Source organism: Athene cunicularia, assembly GCF_003259725.1.
Source record: "Athene cunicularia isolate RWA chromosome 5 unlocalized genomic scaffold, athCun1 chr5_part3, whole genome shotgun sequence".
NCBI lineage: Eukaryota > Metazoa > Chordata > Aves > Strigiformes > Strigidae > Athene > Athene cunicularia.
This window is the reverse complement of record NW_020799103.1, coordinates 9,804,894-9,816,480: the sequence shown is the minus strand read 5'-3', so window position 1 is coordinate 9,816,480 and position 11,587 is coordinate 9,804,894. Positions and strand designations below refer to the sequence as shown.

Here is an 11,587-nt window from a genome sequence, read left to right as displayed (position 1 = left end):
GGATAGCAAGGCAGTGCAAGAACTCTACCCTCACTGGACGCCCCACACCTGGTGAGAGGGGTCTGGGGGTCACCTTCATGCCTGTTGCTGGGGCACTCTGCTCTGATCTTCCTTGATCTTTCCATTCTTTCCAGTCACCTCCTCAGTCCTTTTCAGTCCTTAAAGGGCAAATGGCTCTGCATGTCTTTTCTTTCTCCCTCCACCCCTCTTCGAGCTCTTTGTCTGTCTCCTGCAACCCTGGGCCTAAACTTTTTCCTCCTATCCCTATTTCTCTGGATGTCTTCTGTCTTCCCTTTCCCTTTCCCTTTTTCCTTCCCTTCCCTTCCCTTCCCTTCCCTTCCCTTCCCTTCCCTCCCCTTCCCTTTCTCCTTTTTTTTCTTCCCAGTTCTTATTTTCTTTCGGTTGCAGATGTTGTATGCCATGGAGGAGTGGGGAAGACTGAACGACCAGAGGACATTCACAACACTGGTGACTGGAGAGTCACTGATTTTGCCTTCATCTCTTGTCTCCCCAGGTGAGCACGAGCGAGAAAGAAGGAAGATGGATCGACATCCTAACAACACAATCCATGACTGGCGCACAGTGTCCCCTGCGCCTACAGAGAGCATGGTCTATGGAGATGGACAAAACGGGACGAGGTGCTTTGCAGAACACATCCCTGAAATCGTCACTGGTAGCATCACGCTGCTCATTTGCCTGTGTGGGCTGGTCGGGAACGGGGCCATCCTCTGGCTCCTCGGTTTCCGCATCAGGAGGAACCCCTTCACCGCCTACCTCCTGAACCTGGCTGTGGCTGACTCCTGCTTTCTCCTCTGCACCTCGGTTTTCCTTGTAATATATCATATGCCCATGCTCAGCTGCTTTCAGCCAGAGCTTTTGCGGGTGCTGCCGCTATTTCACTCCATGGTTCTGCTCATGTACAGCACCAGCCTCTATCTCCTCACGGCCATCAGTGTGGAGAGGTGTGTGGGTGTCCTCTGGCCCTTCTGGTGCCGATGCCACCGCCCGAAGCTCCTGTCAGCCATCGTGTGCAGCCTGCTGTGGGCCCTCGCCTTCGTCTTTGCCGGGCTGGTGTACTTTGTGTGTGACCTGGGTCACTCTGAACACTGCTGGATGGTTCTTGGAACCTCGTGCTTTCTTAATTTCTGCTTTTTCACTCCCTTTGTGGTTCTTTCCAATGTGATCCTCTTCATCAAGCTTAGGCATAGCCCCTGGCAACAAAACCAGTCAAGGTTGTACACTGTTATCATCCTCACTGTTTTCTTCTTCCTCCTCTTTGGCATCCCTCTCAGTGTTCAGATCTTCCTCAACTTCTTTGTCTACATTAATTTTGTCTTTGAGATCTGCTTGTTGCTGGCCTCTGTCAATAGCAGCATCAATCCAGTCATTTACGTCCTGGTTGGGAACTATGGCAAGTCCAGGTTCAGAGGATCAGTCAAAGTGGCTCTTCAGAGGGTCTTTGAAGATAGGGCAGATTCCCAAGAGGTGGGTGAGACCCCTGTGATGGGAATTGCTGCCTGATCCCGCACCGCTGCAGAGAGGGCAGCCCTCCTCTGCACCCCGGGCCAGCGCCCACTGGAGCAGAGCCCTTGCCCGGCAGTGGACAGTCGTGTGTCCCCCAGGACACAGCCACGCTCAGAGAGACTCCCAGGGGCAGGGCTGGTTCCCACCTCAAAGTTATTTTTGTTATTATATTTATATTTAATAGTTATTTTAATAAAAGTGTCTTTCATGTAACATAGTTGACTGCAGTTTCTTCCTTTTCTGGCTCCATGGGGTGCCCTTGCTTGTTCTCAAAATTACCATTGTGATAATCGCCTCACACTGCCCACTAGTTTATAATGCTGAAATATTGTGGTCCAGAAAGTCCTGCCTCATCTGTTCTCCTGTTCTTCAGGGTTAACACGGCCATGCTCTTGGCCCTATCTGCGTCTTGTCTCCTTCCCAACGTGGAGACGTCCCAACTCTTCTTGCCTCTACCCTCTTCTGGGACGCTGGTGCCTGATACTAAAGCACCAACCACTCACTACCTTGATCCTCAAAAGCCCCCAAACCAGAGATGGTGGTGAGGGACAGAAACAATATGTTCAGTTCCCTCTGGCTTAATTTCCTCCTGTGCCACAGTCTGACAGAGAAAACCCATCTCAGTCTGGCTGATGGAGCTGGCAGCATCAGTCAGCAGCCAGACCTTCACCCTGCCGAGGGGGTTTAACTGGGAAGGCAGGAGGGGACAGGCTAAGAGACAAGTGCTCCTGGTGTTCAGTCCTGAGCCAGGTTGGGCAGAGGATGGACAGACAGCTAGCGCGGGGCTGATGGCTCTTGGAAACAGCAATTCTGTGCACCAAGTGGGGAAAACCATGGAGCAAACAGGCAGGGCAGACCCAAGAAAAGAGACAGAAATAGAGGCTGGGAAGGTTCTCACAGGCAGTGGCTCGAGGAGGCTGAGCTCTGCCTGCCAGATGGTTTTATTAGCCTTCCCGGCACAGAAACAACTGCTACCAGAGCCATAATATTTACAGAATGTAGCTTCCTTTGAACACATACAAGCCTGACCCCCATACAAACAAATAAATATGTCTGTAAATCATGTTGGAAATCAAAATCTTAGGCGAACGTGCTCAGGATGTTGCCCATGAAAGCAGAAGCTGAGAAACGCTGGGTAATTCTGCTCCTTTGTGGAGCACACGGGTAGATTGGGCAGCGAGCATTTAGCTGCTGGACCTTGATGCTTTCCTTATCATGACCTGTCTGCACTTGTAAGGGTTGGCTGGGTGAGGGGATGTGAGGTTCTGCAGCTGGGGACACAAGCGCAGCATCGGCAAGGGAGAGAGGAGGCGGGTTTGGACCCAGGGTCCCCACACGTGCCAGTTCCCAGCAGGAGCACCCCTGCTCCCAGATGCAACAGGAGATGTTTGACCTGAGCAGCAGTCGGTCTGGGTAGGAATCATTTCACCTAACTTCAGCTCTCTAGAATTTACACAGGCCGGTCTGAGGAAACCCTTGTAGGCTGCTGACTGACTATAGAGTGTAGAAGACAACTCATATGAAACCCGTAACTTTTAGATGGCTAAAGCCAAGTGAGCAGCACTGATTCACCTCTCCTTAGGAAAATAAAAGATTTTCCTGAAATTCTAAATCATCTCTCCGCCATCTGCCTGTGTTCTGGTTCGTGCACAGATTTTATCATTCAGTTGGCTCCTGGATGCAATTGGTGCACTCACTCCTACCGCGTTCTCAGAAATGGTGTATTTGAAGGTCGGGTACCACTGTGAAATTGTGGTATACAAGTGGCAAACCTAGATCTGAATCAGAAATACAAGTTTTGCAGCAACACAAAGTTTGTAGCACAGGGTCCTAAAGATACACCCCTGGAACAACAGGGGAAATGTTCAGCCCGCTCAAAGATGTTAATATTTTGGAAATGGGGTTGCTTTAAAAAGAAATGAAAGAGGAATCTGACACGGAGACAATCTTCTTTTCCCATAGGTCTAATTTCTGAGACTCTTTTGTTAGTCATTTCCTGTACAAAGACAAGAATAGATTATAACCAGAACCCTGATGCTGTCAAATGCAATGAAATAGTTCCCTATTTGCAAGAACCCTTGTGAACATGACCTGCTTGGCTAACGTGGGGAGAAGTGCTTTGTGAAAGGACCTGAGAAAGACCCCTTGCTGGACGCAGCACAGGCTCACCAAGGCAGGCTCCTGTCCAGTGTTCCAAGTGATAATTCCAGAAAACCTCATGAAGATCGTGGGGGCGGCAGCTGGCGAGTGCGAGGGGATGAATCTGCAGCCCGTCTGCTCCAGTGAAGTTCTTCAGGCTGCGAGAGGAAAGAAGGTCAGAGTTTTTCTGGGTGGGGATTTTTTTCAGCCTAGTCAGGGCCTCCCCTCATTAGTTTTGAACTATTTGGTCTATTTTCACCGAATCTGATTGGGGAATAGTGGTTTCTAGGATATTAAGACCTATAAATATTGGGGGAAGAGGTGATAAGGGAATACTGAAATGAGCGTCCCACTGAAGGAAACCGGCAGCTTAGTCAGATCAACTATAATATTAGACACCTGAGAATCCATATCAGATCCATCCCCAAAACCACTTGCTCTTTGACATCTCCAAGGACAATCCTTTCAGCTTATTATTTTCCTCCTCCTGATCTGTCCTGTCCAAAGCCAGGAAGGTGGCATCTCCCTCGCTTTTGCTCCACCTCTGCACATGTTCTTGTGCCAGGCATGTCATAGCCATCCTGCCTTCCATCTCTCCTGTGCCTTGTTTCTTTCTGTGATCCTTCATGTGGGAGCTGGGGCGTGGCTGCAAAGGTCTGATAAACCAGGTGTGGGGGACAGGAGAGTTGCAAACAGGTCTCTATTTTGTCTCGTCCCTCCAGCTGTGGGAGGGGGAAGAGGCAGCAGAGGATTTTTAATGAGCACACTGTCCCCTGCGATGGAAAGAGCCAGCACTGCCTGCTGGAGCCAGCCCGGTGGGACAGCATTTAATGGGACTTGGCATCACCGGCTGCTGAGGTATGAGGACGATCACTATAACTGGACCGACCATGAAGCCGGTCACTCCAGCAAAGTCCCCGTCACGCTGCTCATCTGCCTCTGCGGGCTGGCGGGGAACGGGGCCGTCCTCTGGCTCCTCGGTGCCTGTGTCCGCAGGAACCCCATCACCGTCTACGTCCTCAGCCTGGCCGTCGCCAACTTCACCTTCCTCCTCTCCATCGCCATTGCCCTTGTGATATTTTACAGCCTGGACAGCGTTTGTCACAGTCTGGGCTCATCGAACGTGACAACCATGTTGAACATCACCATCCTCTTCGCTTTCACCGCCGGCGTCTACCTCCTGACAGGTTTCAGTGCCCTGACGTCTGTGTCCATCCTGCCCCCGGCCCGCTGCCCCTGCCACCGCTCCCAGCAATTGCCAGTGCTCGTGTGTGCCCTGCTCTGGGCTCTCTCCTTTCTGCTCACCGTGACCCTCTACATCTGCCCTGCAGCACTCACTGTCTTCGTCCTGAGCTACCTCTTATCTCTGCTTATTCTGATTTTTTCTGGTCTAACCCTGCTTGCCAGACTCTTGTGCTGCTCATGGCAATACCCCCCAAGAAAGCTCTGTGTTGTGGTCCTGCTGGTTGTCTTTGTCTTCCCCTTCTTCACAGCTGATTTTGGTTACTGGCTTTTGCTGAGACTGTTTGATTTTTCTGTTTTTGTCTTTGACGCCTCTCTCCCGCTTGCCTGTGTGAACAGCAGTATCACCCCTGTTATTTACTTCTTGGCTGGGAGCTGCGCAGACAAGTTCACACTCTCTGTTAGGGTTGCTTTCCAAAGGGCTTTTGAAGATGTAACAGAGCACCAAAATACAGGCAAAACTCCCAGAGAAAACACAGTGGAAACAGCTGTTTAAACCTCTGCAGCCCCTCCCTGGGAGAAGATGCTCTTGGGATGGAGGCGTCTTGCCAGCCAGGGTGAGGTTTTGGTGTGGATCTGGCCACATCTGAACAGAATCAGCTGCAGCCCGACAAAATATGCTGGGTGGCACAGGAACTCCTTCCTGGGATGGACACTGGACAGCATGATGAAATACCCATCGAAAGCTTTTGCTTTGAAACCTTCTCTCTGAATCTGTCCTATCCAACAGGTCTGAGCTTTCCCACAAGTGAGCCTGCTCTATCCCACAAACTATTAAAACAGAGCGGTGGAGGATCTTTGCTCCTGCGAGTGGGTTTTTTTCCGTGTGTTTTCTTAAGAGCAGAGTGTTCCTGGATAAGAAATCTTGGCACAACAGGGCAGAACAATTCCTGGGCAAACCCTTGTGTGTACATCTCCAGCAGGTGCCAACGTGTGTGAAGAATAGGTGGAGACTTCACACTCAGCTTTGTCAGCAGGCAGGTAGGAGCGTGTTTGGGGTTGCTTTCCCTGAAACGCGTCGCTTCTGCTGCAAACTGAGTTTTGTCCACACATCACGTGAGTTGTCTGCACACAAGGGTTTTTGACTGGAAGTGCCGCCCGTGGTTCCTCCCACTTTTCTGTGGGCTGTCTGTGAGCAAACGCCGTTTCGCAACCGTGACCTGAGGTCTGTATCCATTTCTGGAGTGTCTGTTCCTCATCTAGAAAAACAAGAGGAGTAAGGTTGAAATGAAACAATCCAAAAAGCACAGCTCTGCCTGAAGACTCTGTAAAGACTGGATTGTCCATGTGAAAGAGGATACAGGGAGAGGGAAGGAAAACAGTGGGCTCCTCATGGGAAAGACCCTGTGAGGCCATGAGGACTGACTCGCTGTAGCCTGGCTCAGGCACTTGCTGGGTAAATGGGGTAGTGGCAGCGTTTTCTCTGCTCCTCTCTCCCCTCTGTGCCTGTCAGCCCTTGCTGGCTGGGGGGTATGCTAGCCCTCATTTGCCTGTGAACTAAACCACCGACAAATCACTGCTTTTGAGCTGGTTTTGTTTCCTGGTGCGACTCCCCACCACACCAGGGTGCACTAACTGTAGTACGAGCACAAGGGAAAGGTTGGGAAGATGCATCTGGCAGGGATGGGTGGTGGCAGAAAAGACATCGGCAGAGCAGACCCAGGAACTGCTGATGCTATGGCCTCTGGGACCTGGGATGGTGACAGAAGTTTCTCTGCCCTTTGGCTTGTCCCTCAGCCCAGAGCCATGTGTCACCGGACAAGCTGGAACGAAAATCGATCACTTGGTACAGTACAAGTACAGAGCCATGATAACTAAATCTGTAAGACTCTCTTGTAAAAACTAGGAGCTCAGATAACTGGTGGCCTGGGTGACTCTGCAGGCAAGGGAGATCCCAGGAATCAGGAAAAGCACACGAGAGGATCGTGATCATTCTGCACCTGCCTTGGGAGACACCCCTGGATGATGGGAGCCCTTTCCTGGACACCAGGTTGTAACTTGGAAAGTTTTTACTTTCCAAAGGACAGGAAAATGGAAGAGAGGGAGACAAAAACCCCTCTGAGTTATGGAAGACTCCTGCCCTGTTTTGTAAAACAACTCTCTAAATAAATGCTTCTGAGATGCTTAATCTTACCATGTGTCTTCAAACCATGACTCGCCATCCATGGGTTATACTATTGCTTCTCTTTCTAAAAGCAGTGGCACGTTAGTTACCCTTGGATTTGAGGTAGAGGGAAAAGGATGGACAACTCCCCACTGTGTAAGAGGCAGGGAAATGGGTGGGTGAGTGCAGGCGTCCCTATCACCTGCAAATGGGATGATCTCCCCTGTCAGGCTCTGTGCCTCCTCCCTGCTTTCCCCAGCAATCTCCCAGGTGCTGGGATGCTGCGAGGTCCTTTCCTTCTGGTCTTTCCCCCTGCCCTTCCACTCTGCCTGCACCAGCCAGACTCAGCCCTCTACCCAACGAGGAGATGCTCTCCTGGTGTGCTCAGCTGTTCCTGAGGAAAGCTTTCAGCACGTCTGGGCAGCTCCACTGCCGTGGTTTGGCTCAACTGGACGCTTCTTTTAGTGAGATACATCTCTGCTAACTGCAAGCATCCCGGACAGATGTCATCTGCTGCCCAGATCCCTCCCAGAATGAAAAAGAAGATCTTTGGGGTCAGAGCTACCATGTTGGAAACATACAAAAAAAAAAATTTCCATATTTAATTTAGGAGTAGCAACAAAATGATGCCTTAGTTAGATAACAAGAAAAAGATCACTACAATCAGGATTTTGGAATGTATGGTTAGTCACTGAAACAGCCGTGCAGAGGAGCTGCTCAGCTCCTCCTGAGGTTCAGGATGGAGGCAGGGAAGGGCTTCCTCCTGATGCTGAAGCTAGCGAACCGAAGGATGGCCCCGCTCCCCACCAGCCTGCACAGGCAGATGAGCAGTAGGATGCTCCTAATTTCTACAAAATTAAGTGGCCCGTATATCTGATTATGTTAATGTCCATATTCCAAGTTCTTCTTGTTCAAGGACAGAGAAGGTGTGTTCAGTGGAGTTACTATGAAATCTTTGCTGCAAGCAAAGACAATACAGGAATTAGTGTCTCCGGCTTGCCAAGACCATCTGATCTGGTAATCCCCTGCCTTGCTTCATGGCGTGGCTTGCTGTTGTGTCTGGGGAGTGTTTGATGAGCTGTGCCAGAGCAGGTTCCTGTCTCAGCCTCCGCAGCTGACATCGGCTCACTGTGCTTATCTCCAGCATCACAGAGGTGGTCTTTGGCACCTGACATCCTGAGCTGCACTGTGTTGGCTCACTAGTCACCTTGAAACATTTCCTTTCCAAAACTGGTGCCTTTTCTGGAGACTTATCTCCCTTCATCTGCCCTACAAAGTTTAGCGGACAGGGTGTCATAGCACTGGCTGAAGCAAGGCAAGAAGAAGCCTCCTTTGGGATGTTTTCATCCCCGTGGACAAAACATTTGTGGAAATATTGAAAAGCAAAGCAAATCTTAAAATCCTCTCTTGGTTTTCCTGTAGGGACTGATAGGAGCAGGGCTGGAGCAGGTTCCTTGCCTGCTTGCGGGGACATTTCTGTGCTGTCTGGTCCCTGAGACACCCCAGCAGGGAGGGGACAACCTCCAGGATACGAAGTCTTGTCAGCCGGCCAGAGTCTGTTGCAAAAACCCGTATTTCCCTGGAGCACAGCCGGAAAGCAGCGCCTTGCGTGAACTTCTTGGCATGAACATGAGTGTGGCGAACATGCCACTCATAATGCCCTGGTGCTATCGAATCTGTACTTTTCTCAGAACGAATTAACCCTGTAATTAAAAAGTGTGACAAATTCCCATTTAAAGTATAAGAGAATGTTCTTGTTTCTCCCCGAGCTCTGCAGCCCTACCTGATGTTGCTTCGTCTCTCTTTCCATCGGCTGGGAGTGCAGGGCCGGCTCTGCTGACCTGCTCTTTGGAGGGAAGACCAAGGATGCTCTGTGCGATTCATACCCCTCTCCTGCCATCTAGAGGCATCAACCTCGCAGATATTTGTGAAATCATCGTCCACTGAGGAGGCAGAGGGGTTCAGCTGGGCTGGGAGGGGGATTTTGGTGGGGGTGAGTTGCCAGCTAGCTTCTCTTCACAAGTGTATCCTGCTCGGCTTCCAGGAGCAAGTGGCTCTCCCGGGAGTCCTCACCCTTCACCTCCTTCCGGCAGCAGATGTAGAGGCATGGCCCGCTCTGCCACCACAATATCTCATGCTGGGGAAACCAGGGTCTGGAGAGGGCTGCAGTACCCCTGCGGACAAGCCATGCTGCTGCTTCCCATGGCAGCAACTGGCTCTACTCCTTCCTGAGACTTTCAAGTCAACACAGGTGCAGCAGTGCTGGTGAGATACCCACACGACCCCCTTGGCTTGCCCATTTTTGCAGTCCCTTTTCACAGAATCACAGAAGGGTTTGCCTTGGAAGGGACCTTAAAGATCATCCAGTTCCAGCCCCCTGCCCTGGGCAGGGACACCCTCCACTAGCCCAGGTTGCCCAAAGCCCCGTCCAACCTGTCCTGGAACCCTTCCAGGGAGGGGGCAGCCACAGCTTCTCTGGGCAAGAGCTCTGCCTTCCTTGGCCAGCAGAGATGCCCAGAGCTCCCCAAGGACCTAATGTGTCAGACTCTCCCCAGGCAAGAGATCCCCCAAAACACCACAAAACTCATCTGCTGAGCCAAAGGAGCCAGAGTTTATTTCCTGGGGCCAGAACATTGAGGGTCCCTGCAATGGGACCGGCTGAGCAGTGCCACACTGGCTCTGTGCCATGTGTCCCCACACCTCCATTCCCCAGATGTCTGTGAGGATCAACTCTCCAGCAGGGCCTTATAGAGGGGTCTGCACAGCAGTGTCCTCAGGCACATGGCTCTCCTCCTCGCTCACCACTTTCTCCTTGAACACTCGTCGGAGGGCGACTTTCATGGAGCCTTGGAACCGGCGTTGCCGGCAGCTCCCCACCAGGAAGTAAATGAACGGATTAATGCTGCTGTTCATTGATGCCATCAGGTAAGAAATATGAAGGTAAAACAGGTTTGAATAAACAGGATCAAGAAAAATCACCACGCTGAAGGGGAACCCGAAGAGGAACAAGAAGATCACACTGAGCAGAACAGCAACATAGAGTTTCCCTGGGTGTCGCCTCCGTGAGCCACATTGGAGTTTGATGAACAGGGAAATGTTGGAAAGGAATGGGAATAATGAGAAAATGAGAAAATTCACAATGCTTATACCTTGTACTAGTTGTTCACAGCTTATATGTAAAGGGAGATAACAGCTAATGAATACCAAAGAAACAAAAAGTCCAGTGAGAGCCCAGAGCACCCCACACATGATGCCCGACAAGTGCTTTGGGCGGTGACACCGGTACCAGATCGGGAACAAAACAGACAGGCACCTCTCCAAGCTCATTGCTGTCAGGAGATACATGCTGACAAAATACCAGAACAGAAACAGATCCATCAGGATATAGTTGGTCAAACGATATTGAAATGAGAAAATGCAATAGACTGTTGAAATAAAATGGAATGTAAGTTTAACAAGAAGGAACAGGAGCAGAGAGAAGTCAGCGATGGCCAAGTTCAGGACATAGACAGTGAAGGGGCTCTTCTTCATCTGGAAGCCCAGGAACCACACCACCATCACATTCCCCACAAGTCCACACATGCAGATACCAATACAGACACCTGAAATGATCAACATACTATGATGTTGTCGTATGCACTGAGATAGATCAGCTGCCTGAGAATCTGCATCTCCAGAAGTCACGTTAATCAGAGAGGGGTCTGTTGCGCTCGTCTCCTCCATGGTGACTGACCCTGCTCTGGCTGGCCGCCTTCTCCCTCTCCCACCACCTCCTAGGAGAGACGAGGAAGGAGAAGGAAATGAGGGGCACTGGCACTCCCAGCACTCCCCACCTTTCCCTACGCCAGCCCCACGCCAGCCCCAGGCTGCACCAGGAAGGACCCTGTCCCCTGCCGTGCCCAGCACAGGCTCCCACCCCTCCAGCCCTGTCCCTGGACAGGAGGCATCTCCCACCTGCCTGTCCCTGGTCTCCTACCTCCTGGTGCTCCAGGGAACAGTGCTGCTGCAGGAGCCCCGGCACACGGGGCCTTGGCAGGGCCAGGCTTGGCACGAGAAAGAGGGTGGTGATGGCTGCTGGGGCCACCCTGCTCTTCTGTGGCCCTGTCTCTCGTGCCTGAGGAGCAGACCTTCACCCACAGATCAGGGCCCGTGGTCAGGAGACTCCTCTCACAATCTCATCACATCAGCGGCAGCTTCCCCTCACATGTCCCATGGACGGCGATCTCGCCAGTAGGGGTTGGCCACGTCACCCCCCTCCTCGCCTCCTCCCGTCCTCCAGCATCATCCCACCATGCGAGGGGCTTCTGGCTTTTGTTGTGTGTACCTGGTGCTGGACCAGGAGACCCTCCACACTGGGAAATCACCCGTGTGTGGACACACAACAGCATAAAGGCTTCGCCCGCTGCCCTGGATGAAACTCCCCAGGCTTGTTGCCTTAGAGGTTTTGTCTGTGGGCTACATGGGGCTGCAGATGGGATTTTATTTGCTGGTTCTTGTGTCTCCAAATCCCACCTATCAGCTCTGTGGAGATAGCTTGCTTTTCTCTTTCTTTCTTTCTTTCTTTCTTTCTTTCTTTCT

General features: G+C 51.4%; 2 protein-coding genes across 2 annotated transcripts; both read left to right on the top strand.

Annotated features, from left to right (window-relative positions):
- Positions 1-408: 408 nt before the first annotated feature.
- LOC113481260 (proto-oncogene Mas-like) lies at positions 409-1,521 on the top strand. Its single transcript, XM_026850708.1, has one exon. The coding sequence runs from the start codon at positions 409-411 to the stop codon at positions 1,519-1,521; it is 1,113 nt and encodes a 370-aa protein (XP_026706509.1).
- Positions 1,522-3,642: 2,121 nt separating this feature from the next.
- On the top strand, positions 3,643-5,853 carry LOC113481360 (mas-related G-protein coupled receptor member A1-like). The gene is made up of 2 exons (XM_026850915.1): positions 3,643-3,838; positions 4,386-5,853. The coding sequence occupies exon 2, from the start codon at positions 4,421-4,423 to the stop codon at positions 5,399-5,401; it is 981 nt and encodes a 326-aa protein (XP_026706716.1). The 5' UTR covers positions 3,643-3,838; positions 4,386-4,420; the 3' UTR covers positions 5,402-5,853.
- Positions 5,854-11,587: the final 5,734 nt, after the last annotated feature.

Excerpts from the sequence above, each read along its gene's own strand:
- LOC113481260 (XM_026850708.1), top strand. The coding sequence starts at position 409 with ATGTTGTATGCCATGGAGGAGTGGGGAAGACTGAACGACCAGAGGACA.
- LOC113481360 (XM_026850915.1), top strand. The coding sequence starts at position 4,421 with ATGAGCACACTGTCCCCTGCGATGGAAAGAGCCAGCACTGCCTGCTGG.